The sequence below is a fragment of the Triticum dicoccoides genome, chromosome 3A (genome assembly GCF_002162155.2).
Source record: "Triticum dicoccoides isolate Atlit2015 ecotype Zavitan chromosome 3A, WEW_v2.0, whole genome shotgun sequence".
Lineage (NCBI taxonomy): Eukaryota > Viridiplantae > Streptophyta > Magnoliopsida > Poales > Poaceae > Triticum > Triticum dicoccoides.
Genome location: NC_041384.1, coordinates 728,269,236 through 728,288,891, shown reverse-complemented (window position 1 = coordinate 728,288,891; position 19,656 = coordinate 728,269,236). Strand labels below are relative to the sequence as shown.

At 47.0% G+C, this 19,656-nt stretch overlaps 2 protein-coding genes and 1 pseudogene across 5 annotated transcripts in view; 2 read left to right on the top strand and 1 right to left on the bottom strand.

Moving 5' to 3' along the window:
• Window positions 1–911: 911 nt before the first annotated feature.
• On the bottom strand, window positions 912–7,748 carry LOC119270538 (annotated as a pseudogene).
• A 3,634-nt stretch (window positions 7,749–11,382) lies between these two features.
• LOC119273149 (leucine-rich repeat extensin-like protein 3) lies at window positions 11,383–12,494 on the top strand. The gene is made up of 2 exons (XM_037554419.1): window positions 11,383–11,755; window positions 12,209–12,494. Exons 1-2 carry the CDS (start codon window positions 11,535–11,537, stop codon window positions 12,492–12,494), a joined length of 507 nt encoding a protein of 168 aa, XP_037410316.1. The 5' UTR covers window positions 11,383–11,534.
• A 3,429-nt stretch (window positions 12,495–15,923) lies between these two features.
• The window catches only part of LOC119270537 (cysteine-rich receptor-like protein kinase 10), a 5,442-nt gene continuing 1,709 nt past the window's right edge, over window positions 15,924–19,656 (top strand). For 2 of the 4 annotated variants that reach the window (XM_037552542.1, XM_037552543.1), the window contains exons 1-6: window positions 15,924–16,189; window positions 16,266–16,345; window positions 16,583–16,947; window positions 17,040–17,975; window positions 19,198–19,302; window positions 19,420–19,601. In XM_037552542.1, coding sequence (XP_037408439.1) covers window positions 17,072–17,975; window positions 19,198–19,302; window positions 19,420–19,601 — 1,191 coding nt within the window. In that variant the 5' untranslated portion in view covers window positions 15,924–16,189; window positions 16,266–16,345; window positions 16,583–16,947; window positions 17,040–17,071. The remainder of the gene's footprint in view (window positions 16,190–16,265; window positions 16,346–16,582; window positions 16,948–17,039; window positions 17,976–19,197; window positions 19,303–19,419; window positions 19,602–19,656) is intronic. The other 2 variants (XM_037552540.1, XM_037552541.1) reach the window with 2 other exon arrangements.

The following is a 19,656-nucleotide window of genomic DNA, read 5'->3' as shown; positions in this document are numbered from 1 at the left end:
AACAAAAATAGTTGCCCCTGATATGTATCTTTACTTCAACCAACAGCTTCTCACGGCCGCCTGCGTTTTAAGACTGAACTTTAACACAAAGCAAGCATGAGACAATTCAAATTTACATTGCAAAACAAAACTCCCATAGCACACTGTTGCTGTCAGAACTGTTTACAGCAACAGCGAGGTGAGCCTAGATACCACACCCAACACACACATTGACATATTGCTTTAGTGGTCACTACAGGAAACAAGGGTCAGCAAACTTAATCGTTCATAATTAATCAGTATAAAATTGTCAAGTTATCAACAGTTCTGCAGACCTAAAAGGAAACCTTACTCCCAGATTAGAGGACTGTGTGAGTGCTTTTTATCTGGCCTGCTACTGCTGCTCCAACTTCAGCGCTGCACAACCTCTTGTCTTCTTTGCATTACATATATATAAAACAATACCTTTTTTGCGGGGGATATATATAAAAGAATACAGCAAGGGAACCTACTGTTTTCCTTGAAAAAAAGAAGTTACTAACAGCTTTGGGTTCGAGAAACGTTTGACAATTCTGCAGTTACTTAAAACAGTTAAGCTCTCACTCCAAAATTCAATAACTACTGATAATATTGAAACAGAGGAAATTTCTCGAAAGTACAAACATACCTCAACTCATGGAAGAGAGTTTTCCCAGATAAATTTTGCTTGAAACTGTAAATCAAGAACTCCTGTTCTTATTCTTAGCAGCAATGAGTAGTACGGTCAATGAATTTATCCACCATCAATGTTGGTATTATCGTGACAACTCTACAAAAAATGCTTCTTTTTGTAACAGTATGGAACTGCTACAACCCTAGCACATCAATGGAATTAACCTAGAGGAAAACATGAAAGGCGCACATAGATGCAACACATACTTCGCCCAGCAGGATTCAGTTAATGCAGCTACTTTCAGATTGAAATCCTTTGGATTTCAAGTCTTCCTTTAAAATCTACAGCAGCAGCCACCAGTGGAAAACGATGGTGCGGTGCACAAAAGTTAAATACAGTATTAACCTGCATATCAATATAGACTACGGACACCAGCAGAGCTTCCTTCACGGCAGGAACCAAACAAGTGCTACAGAGGTACGCCGGTCGCAATCCTTCATCAGAACCAAAATATGATAGGCTGTCTGATTGCTAGCACTTCCATTAACAACTGAAGGTCTGAAGCAAAGTGACCAACTATCTGCCATCTGGCTCCTCAGTGATGGTTACGTCATTATTACTGCAGATAGTTACATCATTATGACTGCACAGAACACTACCCGATTCACCTTCCTTAGATACCCTGAGGTTGAAGTATGCCGGATGTTTAGGCTCTGGAAGAATAACAGCCTCGCTGTTTAACATCGCAACGACATTTGACATGGTCGGTCGATCATCTGCATGCTCTTGTACGCACATTAGTGCAATGTTAATGTACCTCCTAGCCTCCGCTGCATGGATCTCCTTAGCAATTGATGCTTCTAGAAGCTCAAGAAATCTTCCTCCTTCCCAGAGCTGCCATGACTACAGAAAATTTATCATCACATACATGTCAAAAATTACTTCGGTTTACAAACAATGTACATATGTGTGTGAGAGTTTGCAAAATGCTCACATATCCAAGGAGGTTAAGAAAGTCTTCATGCTGATGGAAACCAGAATTCCTTTGTCCGCTAAGGATCTCGAGAAGTAAGACACCAAAGCTGAACACATCAGATTTGATCGAGTAAATGCCTTCAGATGCATACTCGGGAGCCATATAGCCACTGAAATGAGTTGGAAGCATAAGTAAAATACTATATCAAATTTTAAAGGTTGATGAATCAGCTGATTAATGCTATTTTAATTAATCGTGTTATATACTTACTATGTTCCCACCACCCTCTTTGTGCTTCCTTGAGTATCATTGGAGCTGAAAATTTTAGCTAGCCCAAAATCAGAAATTTTAGGATTCATGTCCTGGTCCAAGAGAATGTTGCTGGCCTTAAGGTCTCTGTGTATGATGCGCAACCGAGAGTGCTTGTGGAGATACAGTAGACCTTGGGCTATCCCTTCGATTATCACACATCTTTTATTCCAATCAACCAAAGTTGTTCTGCTAACATCTGCACATTAGAAAGTGCATTTTATAGTATGGACGAAATGCGATCCAAAATATGGTTGAACTACACTGTGCATACCAAAGATAAAGAAGTCCAAGCTCTTATTTGGCAAATATTCGTACACCAAAAGTTTTTCCTCTCCCTGAATGCAGCAACCCATGAGCTTGACCAGATTACTGTGTTGTAGTTTTGCAATAAGTTCAACTTCATTTTTGAATTCTGTGAAACCCTGTCTTGAATGTGAGGCAAGCCTTTTAACTGCAATTTCTATTCCATCTGGTAATTGGCCCTGGAAGCATGTACAAAGCTGGAGGCATTATATTTTACTGAAATTACAGAAAATGGATTACATGCCATCCATGGGAAAAGGACTTTTGGGATATACAGCATCACATATCCAACGCATGGCCTTCATATTCTTTTTCAGTGCATTACACCTATTTCCTTCGGAGCTTCAGTCCACTGTCGTTTATCAAGAGTTGCATCTTAATTCTTTCTTTAGTTTAAGGCTAGGTAGCAGGTTACTTATGCTAATAATATTTGGTTGAGATACATTTATAAAACTGGATTTCGGGAGTATATGTTTATCAAGCAACTGTATGTTTTTTTTTCTCATTCTAGGGTGTCGATAATATCGAAAAGCGTGTGACTTCGCTTCACCATAGTTTGCTATTACTGGGATGAATGATATGATAACCATTGGAGATATTGGAACGTATATACATTATTTTCAAAGGTAGCTTTAAAACTACGCACATCATATCACGATTCATTATAGATTCAGCTACTGTAATTAGCTCTACTGTAAATATATAAGGACTTTTTAGGCAATCGTGATTTAATATATATTTTAGAATGAACATATAATTGAATCTTTTCAAGACAACACATTTACCTTGTAGACAGGGCCAAAACCACCTTGCCCAAGTAGGTTTTCTTTCGAGAAGTTGTGTGTAGCATGCAAGATCTCAGAGAAGTCAAAGAGAGTGAACTCTGAACTCTTTTCTTCCAATCTCCAAACAAATGCGTCTTCTTCCGGCCTATTTGTGGCAGCTTGATCATGTACGATTTCCGTTCCTAAATTGAGAGGACACACAAACATACAACCTTAAGCCTGAGTACATATATAAGTGGTAATTTTTTAGAGGAATGTTCTAATCCAAATAACAACAAACCTTTTCTTTGTCTTCTCATCCATACAACGAAAAAAATAACACACAGAAATATTGACAGTAATGGAGCTGCCACAGCAATAATCCAAAGCGCCCTCCGGTCTGAGTTGCGTCCTAAGAAAAACACGACTTCATATATAGTTTCATATAAATATAAAAACGAATCCTATATCCTATATACCTAAAAGAGTCACCCCCACTAACTTAATTATCTCAACATGCAAGCATGCCACATCACTATACAATTATGAATGTGATAAGGACCACCTCAACATGCAACAATGCATGGGAAAAGACCCACCACCACATGCAACCATGCATGAGAAAATATTTTTCATTCTATTATTCTACTTATATTCAATAAATATTGGAGGTAAAAATATATTTAATAAATATTTTACAACTTTACATACATATAATAAGTCGTATGTATTGTAAATTTTGGTTCACGTGTTATGAATCTAAATATCTATATTCAATACAATCAAATCTCATTGAAATATATTGCAACCAATTTCCGCAACAGCGCGCAGGGCATCATCTAGTTTATTTAGTGTTAGAGACAATGACAAATCAGTTGTAGGTCATGGATCATCTCACTCGACCACACTTTACCAATTGAACATGGGTCAGCCCCTCTTTGAATTTTGAACCATTCTGACTCTAGCATATTTCCCCTTATCAATTAACATCATTTTCTTTGTTATTGACTTAACATAGTTCTTGTACTTATTTGTTTTTATTAATCTATTTTTAAGCTCATGTCTGCTAGTCTAAAAATGCTACCATGTACTCCCTCCGTTTCTAAATACAAGACTATTTAGAGATTCCAATGCAGACCGCATACGGAGCAAAATGAGTGAATCTACACTTTAAAATAGGTTTATATACATCCGTATGTAGCGCCTATTGAAATCTCTAAAAAGTCTTATATCACGCAAGATGTGTGACATGTTGCCTAAATTAATGAATCTAACTGAAGCAGTGGTGCCATGTCCAACCATGGATCTGCCGGGAAGGACGAGAATTTACATACCATGAAGTTCTTGGGTGGTCGCTTGCGCCTCCGGAGGTGGTGGTGCCGCATCCGGTGAGTGCGGTTGCGACTGCGGGGGTGGGTACAATGTAACTGGCGGCATGGTATTATTGGTCGGCGGAAGTTCAGATACCAAGCTGATAATACGCAGCATGGGGTCCCCTTGAAAGAACGGGTATATCTCGTACCTCATGCTACACCGTGTCCCCAGAAGTCGACCACCTTTCCTACCGTCCATGTACTTGAGTGTTATCTGGGAGTAAGGCTGGAAACAGGCCGCACAGTCGTCAGCGGTCAGGTCGGGCGTGCACTGCATAAGGCAGTAGAGCGTCGGGAGGGAGCTGACATCCAAGCGCGAGGTGGTGAACCTCCTCGAGCTGTTCGCAGCCGATTGAGCTGTGTTGTTCAGAAGTGTAAACAACAAGAACCTGAAGGAGTCAGCTCTTGTCGAGATGTTTATGAACATGTCGAGGCTCACAATGACGAGTATATTGTCATTGACGTTGGTGGCGAGAAAATTCTGGTTGGAGAACCTGAGCATGCAGGGATTGCTATTGTAGTACACGGTGGCGTCCCTATTGCTCGTGCAGTGTTCCTGCCCGTCCTGGAAGGCGGTCACCAAGCATCCCTCGCAGGCAGAGGCATTGGAGTCCCCGCGGCAGAGAGCAAGGGCAAAGATGGTGTTTGGAACATTGCCGACTGTGTCGGTAGCGAAGAGGGTGGTGTTGGATGCTGCTTTCTTCGGGAGGGTGGAAGAGAGGAGCTTGAGGTTGGCTTCATAGGTGCTATTTGATTTGTAGTTGCCGCTCTCGCCGCATGCTGGCCACGTTTGGGCAGCGGTGAGAGGCACGAGGAGCAGGAGGAGGAGGGGGAGGATAACCATGGCCATACATGGATGACAAGGCAGATCCACGGCTGATAGGAACCTCATCGCCATGCAACTTGTAGAAACTGAGGAGCTCTCATAAAAATGGGAGAGAAAAAAGTATGTTAGAACAGGAAGATAATAAGTAAGTAAAAAGGAAAAAAATGTAGAGAACTGGAAAACACCACCATACATCGAAGCTCCACCTCCCCGCGTTGTAGTGACACTGGATCATCAATAAATAATGGCACACCAACCTAAAGAACACAGAGGAGAAATGTCCATATGCTCAGAACTGCAAGGACAGCATGCTATTGCTGGCAAAAAGGTTAAGAAATGTCTCAGAATTTGGAACCTGTGGAGCTAGAAGAATTGTGCATGCTATTGCTGTCCTCTGTTTGCAGCACCGGGCGTCTATCTTCTAGATATGGTGATCATGTTCTAGATATCACGCTGCAAAATTGAAGGCATGTAAGCATCAAAGAAGTGTGTGCTTGACAAATAATTAAGAGATCTAAATCTCAAAGTTCAGATGTCACAAGTAGCCATTCAGATATCAGGGATTAAGCTGGGAGTTGAGGAAGTCTACTCCCAACTCAAAAACAGGGTTAAGCTGGAAGTTCAGAAAGTCTACTCCAACACAAAAACAGGGTTAAGCTGGGAGTTCAGAAAGTCTATTATATTCCAAGTCAAGACAGGGTTAAGCTGGAAGTTTATGAAGTCTACTCCAAGTCAAAACACGCTTGGTATGTCTTCATTTTGATAGTTCAATTGGACAGGCGATCGAAAATTCTCAATTCAACATGTTGTTTAGCGTGAGCAAAATTCAGTGTCTTCTCTTCAAGCTGGATAACGAATCTAGCCCGGCAAAAAAAATAAAAAATCTAGGGGCTTACCACTGGATTATGGGGACTGCAGATAGGGGCTTGCGGGTTACCGATTGTCGACCACAAAGCTTTGCATTGCGAGAGAAACTGTCTTAAAACCATGGGGGAAAAGAGGTGATTTCGTACCGAGCTTAGCACTGGAAGTGGAAGCGCGATGGCGTCGCCGGCGCGCGACCTCCGTTCTCCTCTCCGGCACGAAGCCGCCGGGCGCCGGCGCTCGCTCCGCTCCCCTGCTCGCTCGCCAATGTATCCCCGGTCCAGGCGGCGTGACCCGGAGATAAGTCGGCAGAGTGGGGAGTGGGGGAGGAGGAGCCACTCGATTCAGTGGAGGACGGCGGCGGAGTGGAGTGCACTTGTTTTCCAACTTGGGTGGAGTGGACGAGGAGGAGGAGAATGACTGGCTGACCGCGACCGAGTCCAAGTCCATCCTGTCCGTCTCTCTCCCGGTGCCGACCAGCTGCCTCTGTGGGCTCTCACATGGGCCTGCATCGACCGTCTCTGTTCGGCTCTGTGGGCTCACATGGGCCTGCGTCGACCATATGCCTGAAAAGTTCACAAATTGCGGCCTTAAGAGCATCTCCAGCCGTTCAACCCTCCAGGGCGCCGAAAAAGAGCGGCCTGGGGCGAACCGGCGCTAGATCGGCCTCTGAGGCGGCCTAGCTCCCAGCCACGCCCCCATACGCCCCTCAACCCGCTGCAAATTCAAACGTAGTCATTCCCGCTCACAAAATAGACACCACAAATCCAATGATCATACGACCACAGTTCAGCGATCGAATGAAAAGTTCGGCGTTCAAAAAGAAAGGACGCGCATCAGACGGCGAGGTCGGCCTCCGGCGTCGGCAGAGTCGGCGTGCGTGGGCTTGGCGGGGTCGGAGCTTCTTCTGTGTTGGGCGGCGTCGGTGTGGCTTCTGTGCTGGGCGGCGTCGGCGTGGCTTCTGTACTGCGGGGAGTTGTGGAGGCATCATCGCTCGGGCTTGGCGGCATCGGCGTGGGCATGGGAGTTGGCGGCGCCGTCGACGGCAGCTGGTTCAGGATGAGACCATGCTCCGCCAAGTACCACGCCTTGATCGCCTCGTCATTGCTCTGAAGCATGTCCGCCCCACCCAGCAGGAAAGTCGGGTCGGTGTTCCTCTTCTTTGCAGCGACGTTGGTCCGGAGTAGGTCAAGCTTGACGGCGCTGCTCGTCATCAACGCCGACCACCGCGCCTCGGTCTTCTCTTAACGCAGGACGACCCGGGTCTGTGCATCGGCGAGGCAATGCTCGATGGACTCCTACACTCGCGCGGTAGCCGCGTGGCGTGTTTCCCCTTCTTGGCCCCTTTGTTGCCATCCGACCGCCCCTCTGACGCGCCCGGCGTCGGCGCGTCCGGCTTGTAGGTCTCCTTGGCCTTGTTGAGGGTGCGCCGGACTTCCGCCCACTTCTCGCACTTGCCAATGCGCTTGTAAACGTGGAGGTACTTGAACTCTTGGTCGCGGTTGCCTAGGCGATACAAGGCGAACATGTGCAGAGGAACAAACAGTTGGCGGGCGCGCACGGTGAATAGAAGCGGGAGACCGGCGTGCCGTACCTGATCCTCAACGTTGGCGCCGCTCTCCGGCCGAGCCGCGACCTCCTCGACGACCCCATGCCATTTGTTGCACGCCGCCTGGATGAACCCCCAATGGTTCGCCATTGCCTTCGCCCCGCGCTGCATGTAGACGCCTTTAAAGTAGGGGTCGACGAGCTTGCGCTCGTCGAACTCGGCCTTGATGCGCCCCCAGTACATCTCGATGCTCTAGTTCACGCCGGTGGTTGGGTCGAGGCAGATAACTTTTCACGCTTCGGCGAGGAATTCCTGTTCCTTGGACGTCCACTTGATGTGCGGCTCGCCGGCCCTGGTCGCCCCCTTCTTCTTCTTGCGCCTCCTCGCAGGAACAGTCGTCGGCTCCTCCTCCTCTTCCTCCTTCCCCTCCTCCTCGTGCTCCTCCGGCTCCTCCTCGCAGTACTCAAGCTCGCCGTCCATGCCGTCGCTGAGGTCCACCGTGTTGTCCTGGGTAGCGAACCCGGGGGATGCGGCGGCCGCGGCCGAGCCTACCGCGATGATGTCGTCCATGTCGGCGTCGGTCTCGTCGGTGTCGCCGAGGTGCGACGTGGAAGCTTGTGAGAAGGGCATCGCGCCACGACGGAGAGGGGGCATCGGGGAGCACGCGTAAGTCGACGGCGAGTAGTTGTATGGAGGGTACTGCACGCCGGCGAAGGCGGGCGAGAGCGTGCGCTGGGTCGGGTGTCCATGGGGGAAGGTGACGTTGGGGTTGAACCCACCGTGCACGTCCCCGTCGGCGTAGCCCGGCGACGGTGTGCATCCCCATGGCTGCGGCGACGACGAGAAGCCGGACAGAGAGCGCAGACGCTTTGCTGGCTCCAGGGTACGTACTGGGCGTGGCTGCCTGGTGGATTCATCATCCCCAAGCGAGTCGCCTTGGCCTCGGCTTGGTCCGCCGCAGCTGCAGCGGCACGCGCCGCGTTGTCATGGGCCTTCTTGGCGATTGCCCTGTTCCGCCGGTTGGAGGTGACGGCCTCCCGTCGCTGAACTTCTGCCCTCCACTCGGCGTTTGTCATGCCCGGTGGCTTGGACAGCGACGCCTTCGGCTTCCTCTGCTTCGGCTGGGCGACGGAGGCGGTCGCGGTGGTCGCAGCGCAGGGGGTCACGTACTTCTTCGGCGGCATGGCGGCAGTTGGGAGACGAGCGGGAGGGAGATTGGCGGGAGGAAATGAGAGAATGAGAGGGAAGTGGGGGCGAGGGCGGGAAGAGGCTCTCGACTCACCGACAGAGCGTCCCCACGCCCCTTTTCGCTTGTGCCGGCGCCCCCAGACACGCCACAGCGCGCCGGGTTAGGCCTGGGTCCGCCGGCACCAGTTTTAACCCGAGCCGGCGAAAAACGGGCTACTATGGGCGTAACTGGGCCGAATTTTGAACGCCAGCGCGGCAAAAACATCTGGAAAGGGTTTGTTGGGGCCACGGCTGAAGATGCTCTAAGCACTGCGTTCCTGGGCTGGCCAACCAGGGCGAGCCCTAAATAACATGGTTTGATTCTGTTTGACAGCAGACATGTTGTCCTTTGTTTTCACCCGTTGACTGTTCACTTGACCATTATCCGTTACCATTTATAAAAATAATTAGTTTGAAAAAAGTTCATGAATTGAGAAGATTATATATTTAAAAGAATTATGATTTTGAGAAAAAGTCCACAAATTTGAAAGAGAATTCATAAAATATAAAGAAGTTTGTGCATTTTCAGAAAAAGATAAAACAAAGTAAAAAAAAACCAGTTCAGACAACCAAGAAAATTATAAAAAAGGAAAAAATGGCTGAGAGCCCAAAACCGGCGGCCGAAGCACTCGAATACCTCTTAATGGGCCAGCCCATAGAGAAAAAGATCGAAGGGGAGGGTGTGCGTCGCGTAGGCGCATGAAGCGCCAAATGGGATTTGGTTGCGTGTAGCTCATTTAATAGTCTCGGCATGCCACATTGCTGAAAATGAAGTTGCTGTGCTAAGACTTTATAGGACTAATGCACCAGAATAGCAACCGTTGTCGATGAAGAGAAGCTTAAATCGGAAGGATCAAACCTGAAGACACACGATGAATAAAAACGAACGGATCCGAGCAGATCCACCAATGACAACCATCGGCCGAGTTCCCGCGAGATACGCCGGAGACACACCTTCACACGCCCTCTGATGATGCTATACGCATCATTGAGATGGGGGCTAGACGGGAAAAACTTTATTCCATTTTCAAGAAGCTGTCGCTGTCTCGTCTTTCTGAGCAGGACACAAGCCCTAACGAAATTTGAAGAAGTAGCTAAAAACGGACCCCTTCCGTCGACAAAGGCCGGGATCCGCCGTGCACCCATGGCCCTAAGGCCACAGGAGATGTGGCAGGTCGGCGCCGCCACCGACGGGAGGCAGAAACCCTAGCCGCTTTTCTTTGGAGGAGAGATGAAGGGAACTAATGGGGTGTACTACTCACACTGAACGAGCATAGATGACATACATTAAAGAAAAAGACACATATGTGACATTTTTTTCCTAAACAAAAATATTTTCTGTCATGGAAGTGGCATTACCAGATGGTAAAACTGACGAAAACATGTATTATTATGAATGTGTTGGGCACCTACTTCTATAAAATTATTATTATGATAAAAAAATTAATTTTCGTCCTAAGAAGGCCGGCGGCACACCTATATGACTTCTTTGGGCTTTCCACGACGTAAAAAATCGTGGTAATTAAGTGAGGGCGAGATTTTTATGGTGATTTCAGCACTTTGCATGGTAGAAGGTGGGCGGTTGGCTCGAGGGAGATGCAGGAGTTTTGTGCAATCACTCTATGTGGGTGCGAGCCTTCACATAACTGAACTCGAGCAATCGATCGCACGTGGACGGTAGTTGTAGGACCCTGATCAAGCGATTCTCATGTGCGGTACTTGCAGGCCCCTGTTGCATGAGCGAGACTTCACATTATAGAAAGAACCCGATTGTTCGACGACATGCGCGAGAGTCACTAGCTAGCTGCTGTGTGGTGCACGGTAGTTGGAAAAGCTGTATGCATATGTGCGAGTCGTTCTGATCAAGCAGGTTAGTAGGATGTCCCAATTGGCATACCAGACTCTCTATCTCGTTATTGATGTTGTGCGTGCTTGGCGGTGGCGCATCCACGAAAGCCGTATGTGCAAGTAGACCTCCTGTTGCATCGTGCGTGGTAGTTGGAGGCCTTGATGTAGGCACAAGCATAGGGCGTTTCGAGGAGCCTAGGGCGTTGTTGCGCCCCTCGTGTGCGATACATAGAGGGTGCTTGAATTCAAGGTGCTTATTTTAGTCTGATTAAAAATAGTCTTTTTAAGAGGCTAAAGTTTCAACTATTCGTGACTAAAGAAGGGCTAACTAATCTTGAGACTGAATTTTTTTAGTCAGGGTACCCCTACTAAGAGGGTGCTTGGATACGTTTTAGTCTTATGACTAAAACTTGCTAGCCTCACCCATGCTTGGATCCAAATACTAAAGATGCTAAAATCAATTTAATGAGCATTTATTATCCTTCAAACTCTCCAATTCCGAACTCGCATATGTTAAAAAAGAGGAGTTAGGCTGGCCCCAATGCAGAGAACTTCAGCAAGAACTTCGGGTCCAACTCAGCAAAAATTCCTACGTGGCATTGATTAAATGAAGAGAGAGAGCTTTGGAGGAACTTAGCTAGTTCCGGTAACATAGCGCTGCATACGAGAAAAAATTAATGCTAATCGATCCTGTGTGCGGGCGGCGAAGCAACCAAGAAAATCCCCACCCGTGTGACTTTCTCTTCCTCCACGGCTGGGCCTCATCCTTCTCCCTCCCTGCCGCCTTGGAGCTCCGGCGCCCCGCACTCCGTCTTGCCGGCCGGCGGCGGCTCTGGCAGGCGGCGCAAAGCCACCAGATTCATGGCCAAGTCCGGTGCCCGTAAGGACGCCGCGCAAGTCCGGCCATCGGCCACCTCGCCGCCGCCGCAGCACTCCCCCGGCGCCACAGCAAGCTCGTTCGCCAGCCGCTCTCCACAGCTTCTCTTCTACCCCGGCGCCCCGACAAGATCCTCGGCCAGCCCGTCGACACCGCCACACCTATACCCGCCTCTCATGGAATCCTCCTCAGCCAACCCTACATGGTATAAAATTTCTGCTTTAATTCAATCTTTGGCAATTACAATTTCTGTAGCTCGAGTATGCAGCATTATGTAATTCTATTTGGGTTATAGAGCAGCATTAGGTAATTGTAATTTCTATAGCTCGAGTACCTAATTCAGCATGTGTGCGTGTTGAAGCAAAGAGACTCTGAAGTCTTAGCCTTAATTTCTGTAGCATTAGACCATTGCAATTCTTCAGGTTTTTGCTTGTTGAATCGGATTTCGCTGTGGACGTAGCAGGATATGCAAGTCCCCCGTGATGTGTGTCTGTTTGCTTATTGTGCAAACGGTTTACTACTATATCAGACACTTGAACTTGGATGTCCTTTGCTTGTTTGTTTGTACTTTTTTCTTGCAATGATTAGAACAGAAAAAAGTTTCTAATAGCAAGCTTTGGACAATGCTTTCTTAATTATGATATTTACAATATAATAGGAGGCCGATGTATACCTCTGCACCTGAAGGCCTGCTAAGTTTTGGACAATTACCGCCCATGAATCCTTACAATTTTCAACCTCAGCCAATGCACCATCATGAACAAGGATACCAAAATATGGAGAATTTGCACTTTGTTGGTGCTTCCCCACATGATCCCTTTTCAACACCACCGCCACCACCGCACTCTAATGTTTCATCTCAGTCTGCTCCCACCAAAGTTGATTCAAAGAAAAAGAAAAGGAAGGTCAAGAGTGTAGATGCCGACGAATCGGGAGCAAGCTAGGACTGCATATCGTCTGCCCTATACACCCGAGGAACATGAGAGACTGGTAAGGATATTCGTTCACTCAATCCCATTGATGGGAACGAAAAGAAGTCTGAGCAGTTTTGGGATGACATTGCTGCTCTATACAATACTGCCACACCAAGTAACCGCACAAGTTGTTTGCGAAACATCAAGAGGGAGCAAGAAAGGACGTGGAACGTGCATTTGGTGTGTTGTAGGCGCGATGGTCTATTTTACCGCTTCCGGCACGTTTATATGAACGGGGTGATCTCAATAATATTATGTTGGCATGCATCATTCTACACAACATGATAGTCGATGATGAACAAGAAGAGGCGGGAAATATTCTTGACTTGAATTATGAAGCATGCTCATCGAATGCCCTTCCTTCGGTATTTACTCATGGTGACATATCAGAATTTGCCGAGGTACTTGAAAGAGATGTTAGAGTTCGTGATCGTCCAACGCATAAGGCTCTTAAAAATGATTTGATTGAGCATATATGGAGAAAGTTTGGGCGCGAATAGATTATATCCAAGTCTTGATCGATGTATTGCTAAATATGTTCTATATATTTCAATAATATAATATTATACTTTATTATTTGTTATGATCCAAATTTGTGTTCTTTTATTTATCCATAAGTATCGGAAAACACAAGTTTTGTTGATACATGCCACATATAGATCACAAAGTTGAAGTACTACTATAGATCCCATAAAAACAATAAATAAACCCTCTAAGTTACCACCCATAAGTTACCACCCATTGTGGAGGTAGTAACATAGAGTAGTAACATACAACATGCTTACGTGGCATGTATGTTACTACTCTATGTTACTCCCCATTGGGGCCAGCCTTAAATGAGAAGAGAGAGGACTAATCCAGAACCCGTTGCGGCCGTTGCCGGCAAGCTCACAATGCACAGAATCCCGTTGCGGCCATAGCGCGTTACCCCCACTCCAAAGTCGTTGTCTCTCGATGAATAGGACCCATTATGGCCATAGTCGGCTGCCTCTTGATGCACAAAAAGCCATTTCAGTCATAGCACGATACCCCATCCCGAAGCTATGGCCTCTCGATGTATAGTGCCACGTTCCAGGTTCACCATTGCTGCGTACCCCACCCCTGCAACCTTCTGTTGCCTCTTGATACATTGCTCCGTTCCTGCGTATGTGACAACATACCACCACCCTGGCCAGCAGGGCGTTGCCTCTCAATGTACATTGCATACTTTGCGCAAGTGTTGGAGAGGCTGGACGTATATACACGAGTGCCGACGGCCGGTACATGAACAAACTGGTGTGTGCTTGACCCGTATTTTTGCAGCATGGTCACACATCCGTGTTCAAAATTTAGACGGGACTGATGATGTCCTACAAGTGCACAGGGCTGTTGTAGCACTTTTGCAATAAGGAAAGTGTCGAACCCACAGGGAACAAATAGGAAGGCATCACAAACTTCACAACTACATTATCATTTCTACGTACGCGCCCAAACCGGAGTTTGAAGACACTCTCCTTTGGTCAGTTGCTAGGAAGATAAATAAAAAGGAGGTTTTAACTAAACTACAAATGGAAAAATAAAAGACAGAAAATTGAAGAGACTAAACTATAGCACAAGTGTCTGAGTAGTAAACGTTCTCGAGGGATCCGGAGTCATCACCACGAGTATGACACTAACAACACATGCAAAAACGTGGCTCTACATTGGTATCACTAATCCACTTGATATGATCTCGCGTGGGCGGAGCCAATAAAGTACGCATCCCCAGTCCGGTTATTGAGTACACTCGTGCTACCACCGCGTGCCCACACTTTGGTTACCACAACAATGATTAAGGGTTCCCCCCGTGGACACGACATTAAGTTCTAGGGTTCTCCACTAATCCCTCTTGCGATGATCGTGGACGAAGGGAGTAAGGCCGTGTCACTATACCTACTCCTCAACCACTCGTCACACCAATATTAATTACCTCTAGTCCACAAGGGGATAACGCTCAACACCATGAGACAATCAACATAACAGATATATCGAGAATGATCGGATCACTTATTCAATCAAGTGCTAATCATGCAACGATTCATCCAAATCCTCAAGAACTAATACAACTACTCAAACATTCTAGAGGGAGAGGGCAAGTTACAAGCCTTTCTCTAATCTCCCTTTCTTTCTCCAGAATCGCCTCGATGCATCTTATGCCCTTCCTCTACTCTCCCTATCTTTCTCTCCCTCGTTCATCTCTCTCATATCGCCATGTTTTTTCCTTGTTGTCGCCATGCAATGAATTACCCACACGCAACAACCATCACTGCCAGTCAGTTGCGGGCCTGATCCAAAGGAGAGTGCCGTGCTAATGCATGGCCGCTCGCCGTGATGTTGTTGCCTAGTCGTCGTGATGTTGCTACGTTCTTCTAGCCAGGCTGTGGCGCATGCGCTTGCTAGGTGTTCTGTTGCCGCTCATCGACGCGCCTCGCTACTACAAAGAATGGAAGCGGATGCCAGTTACAGAAAGGACCTGCGCTAACACCATCACTGTTGCAACAAGCGAGCACAACATGGGTCATGTTGCATACCTCGAGCACGACATGGCTCATGTTGCAAAACTGCCCAAATGTTGCAGGTGTTTGGAAAGCAATCTCAACATGGGTCATGTTGCAAACCCCTAAGCGCATCATGACTCATTTTGCAAACCCGTTCAAACCTGTCAGGTGTTTGCAAAGAGGGTTCAACATGGATCATGTTGTAAACCAAGCGCAACATGACTTATGCTGCAAACCCTAAACCGCAACTGACGCCGCTCAAATCAAAACAGCTATTGCATGCGGGGTCCAACAGCTCTGGAGGCGGTCGTTCCGATGCGAGTTCAGCTGGACGACGCGTAGCGCTGCCAACAAAGCCCTTTTGTTTGATCTCCATAATATTGGCTGAGTTTTAACTATTTAATGTACTATGACGGGCAAAGCCAGCCTGAAATCATTTGATTGAATTTCAAAGTTCAATGCCTTTAGGGCATTTACAACCACAATGGGCAAATTTGACCCATCGAAAAGTGTGGCAAGATTTTTTTAGGCAAGCCAAAATGTGACTAACAATTTAAGCAACTCAAGTAAGACAAGTGTGGCAAAAATAACATGGCAATATATGATAAAAATAAACGCAATCCAAACAGCCCCTAAAAGTAGTACCAGATGATTTTTTTTGGGCTTGGATCAGCTATGTTGAGAGAATCGAGACGGAGTTTGCATATGTCAGAAAACAAAGATAAAGTGTGGCAAGATATGGCTAGGAGCTAAACAGCTCCAAAATCATTTTCAGCCATGTGGTCTGAGTACTACTACACTGCTGCGGCGGCTATTGATAGGGTGGACGCGGCCAAGGCTGACACGAAAGAGAACCCGCACCGCACATGTGAGCCTACTGAGCTAGCTGGTCGGCACTGGGAGAGAGACGGGCGGAGACTCGCAGTAAACCAATCATTGCCCTCCTCGTCCTCCACTGCCGCCGACATCCTCCACTGAATCGAGTATTCGAGTTGCTCCTCCCTCCGTTCCCAGGCTCACGATTTATCTCCTGGCTGCGCCCCCTGGAGCAGACTGCAGAGGATACATTTGCGAGCGCCGGCGGCGAAGTGCCGGGAACGAGGGCGGAGGTCACGTTCCGGCGATGCCATCGTCCTTCCACTTCCTGTGGTAAGCTCTGTACCAAATCACCTTTTTTTCTCTCCCCTTTTTCTCATGGTTTAAGACAGCTTCTCTTGCAATGCAGAGCTCTGTGGTCGAATAGGCCCCGATCCATAATCCATAAGCCTCAACGAACTATCTACAGTCCCAATCCATAATCCAGTGGTAAGCGTAAGCCCTTAAAAATTTTCTTTTGCGGGGCTAGATTCTTTATTGAGTTGAGAATTTTCGGGTGCCTATCCAAGCGTGTTTTGGCTTGGAGTGGACTTCCTAAAGTTCCAGCTTAACCCCTGATGTCTGAAGGGCTACATATGGCATCTGAATTCTGAAATTTTGAGCATTTGGATCTCTTATTAATTGGCGAGCACACACTTCTCTGATGCTTGCACGACAATTTTGCAGCGTGATATTTAGAACCTGATCACTAGAGCTGCTCAAGTGGTTGGTGGTGATCTTGATGGCCCGATGCCGCAGACAAAAGAACATATTATTCTAGCTCCACAGGTTTTAAATTCTGTGAATTTTTGCCAGCAATAGCATTAAGAAAGAGAAACCACGGGATATGGCCACCATGTGCTGTCTTTGCAGGTGTGACAAGATGGACATTTTCCCTCTGTTTTTTAGGTTGGTGTGTCATCACTTGTTGATGATCCAGACTTCAGTTTTTTTCCTTTTTGAAAAGAAGGAATACCCCTGGCCTCTGCATCTCTTGAGGTACACGGCCATCATCCAGACTTAAGTAGAACTTGTGGAGCTGGAGCTTCAAGGTATGTCCCCGCGTTTTCTCGTTCTCTACATTGTTTTTGGTTAGTTGATTATGTTCTCGTTCTAAAATAATTTTGTTGTCTCATTTTTTTAGAGTCCTCAGTTTCTCCTAGAAGTTCCCTGGCGATGAAGTTCCAACCATCCGTGCATCTGCCTTGTCACCCATGGATGGCCATGGTTATCCTCCCTCTCCTCCCTCTCCTCCTGCTCCTCGTGCCTCTCGCCGCTGCTCAATGGTCATCCTGCAGCAAGAGCGACGACTATAAATCTAATAGCATCTATGAAGCCAACCTCGGTCTCCTCTCTTCAACCCTCCCGAAGAAAGCAGCGTCCAGCACCACCCTCTTTGCAACCGGCATCATGGGCAATGTTCCGGACGTTGTCTACGCCCTCACGCTCTGCCGCGGGGACTCTAACGCCTCCGCCTGCGAGAGCTGTGTAACCACCGCGTTTCAGGACCTCCGGCAGCTCTGCCCGTACAAAAAGAATGCCGCCGTGTACTACGATCCCTGCATGCTCAAGTTCTCCAACAAGAATTTTCTCGCGGCCACCACCGTCAATGATCCACTCATGATCGTGAACACTAAGAACTTCACGACAAACGCCGACATCACCCAGCGATTATTGTTCACGCTTATCAACAGCACGGCTCAATTGGCCGCGAATAGCTTGAGGAGGTTCAGTACGTCGCGCTTAGATGTTGGTTCCTCCCCGACGTTGTACTGTCTTATGCAGTGCATGCCCGATCTGATTCCCCACGACTGCGAGTCATGTTTCCAGGATATCTTGAATATTACGCTCGAGTACCTGGGTGGTAAGCAAGGTGGCCGAGTTCTGGGGACACGGTGTTACATGAGGTACGAGATGTACCCATTCTTCCAAGGGGACCCTACGCTGCGCATTATCAACTTGGCCCCGCATGTTCCGACGATCAACAACACTACGACACCAGCTACCGTGTACCCACAATCGCAGCCACCAGATGCAGCGCCACCCCCGGAGGGAAAAGTGACCGGCCAAGAACATAAAGGTATGTAAAATTCACACAACGGCTTCACATAAACAGAAAAAGGAACTTCTACTCGGAAGTGACTTATAGTGATATACTCCACTGACAAGAAGGAAGCTTGGAAATAATTAAGAATTGTATTCTACATAGTGGCAATCTCCACTTACAAGGAAAACTGGTACTTGAATATTTTCATTAGTATGAAAATTAGCTTTTTATAAATATGTGGTACTAGCACTTTTAGAGCATCTCCAACGTCAAGCCAATATTTTGACCCCCCAAATCCATTTTTTGTGAGAAGAGAGAAGATTTAGGTAGCCGATTTTTTTCCTGTTTTTACAACATATCTAAAACTGGATACCCAAATTTTCAAAAGCAAATGAAACATAAAGATCAGACACCGTGGGGCCGCGAGGCGGATCCGGAGGCGCCAAAGACCAGAATCGAGCTCAGCGCCCGGAGTTCGGGGTGGCGATGGAGCTCGGGATGGCGACGTCGGAGCGGCGACACTTTTCCATGGGGCTTGGTAGGAAGGCAGGGGTGGTGGCGGCACTGTGCTTGGGGACGGCGGTGGGAGCTCGGAGTGACGGTGGGGAGCTTGGGACGGGCAGCAGGGACGAATCCGGCGGTGTGGACTTGACGCCGGGAGCGGTGGGACGGCTAAAATTGGGTCGGACCGACCGGCATTGGCGCGAACTTGTCGGGGATTGCAGGTTCGCGGTGGCGGCGACGAAAGTTCGTCACCAAGCGACGGTTGAGCTTGGCGGCATGCTTTCGGGTTTATTTGGTAGGATGGTAGGAAGGACCCAGATATTAGTCCTGGGTAGGAAAATTTAGGTGGCTACCAAAAACAATTTGTTCCCCTGGCAGTCTGAGCTCTGCTGTTGGAACCATTTTTGGGCCAGCAAACCCAAAATTGCAGTTTCTAGGTCTTGGGGTCATTTTTTTGGTCTGCTGTTGGAGATGCTCTTTGACTAGTAGACCTGAGCCTAGGAACAGATAGATAAAAAGAAATAAGTCGAAGAACTAAGTTAAGTTAATGAAAAAGAAAAGGAAGTTCAATCAAAAAGAAAAGGGGAAAGATGTTAGAACGGTTCAAATGTCAATGAAATAGGTGAAGTTTCCTTGTCAAATAGCACAGACCCATGTTTAATTGGTGTAGCTTATTTTTCATTGCCTCCATCACTAAATGAATTTGTTTTTATTTACATATGACAATTGTACATGAATTATACTTTTTTAGGACGCAAATCACGCAAGAGGGCGCTGTGGATTATTGTTGTGGTGGCTACACTACTGTCAATACTTATGTGCTTTATCTGTTTCATTGTATGGAAGAGAAGAAAAGGTTTGTTGACATGACGATTTATTCACCAGAACGTTCCTCTAAAAAAAACTACCACCTATTGATGTAGTTTGCCTGGTTTGAGACCCAAATTAACAGTGGATATTTCTCTGAATTTAGGAAAGGTAAACATAAACAATCAAGCTGCCACAAATAGGCCGGAAGAATATGCACTGGTTTGGAGATTGGAGGAGAGGAGTTCAGAGTTCACACTCTTTGACTTTCCTGAGATATTACAAGCTACACACAACTTTTCCAAAGAAAATCTACTTGGGCAAGGTGGTTTTGGCCCTGTCTACAAGGTAAATGCATTGCCTTGAAAAGATTCGAGCATATGTTCATTCCAAAATATATATT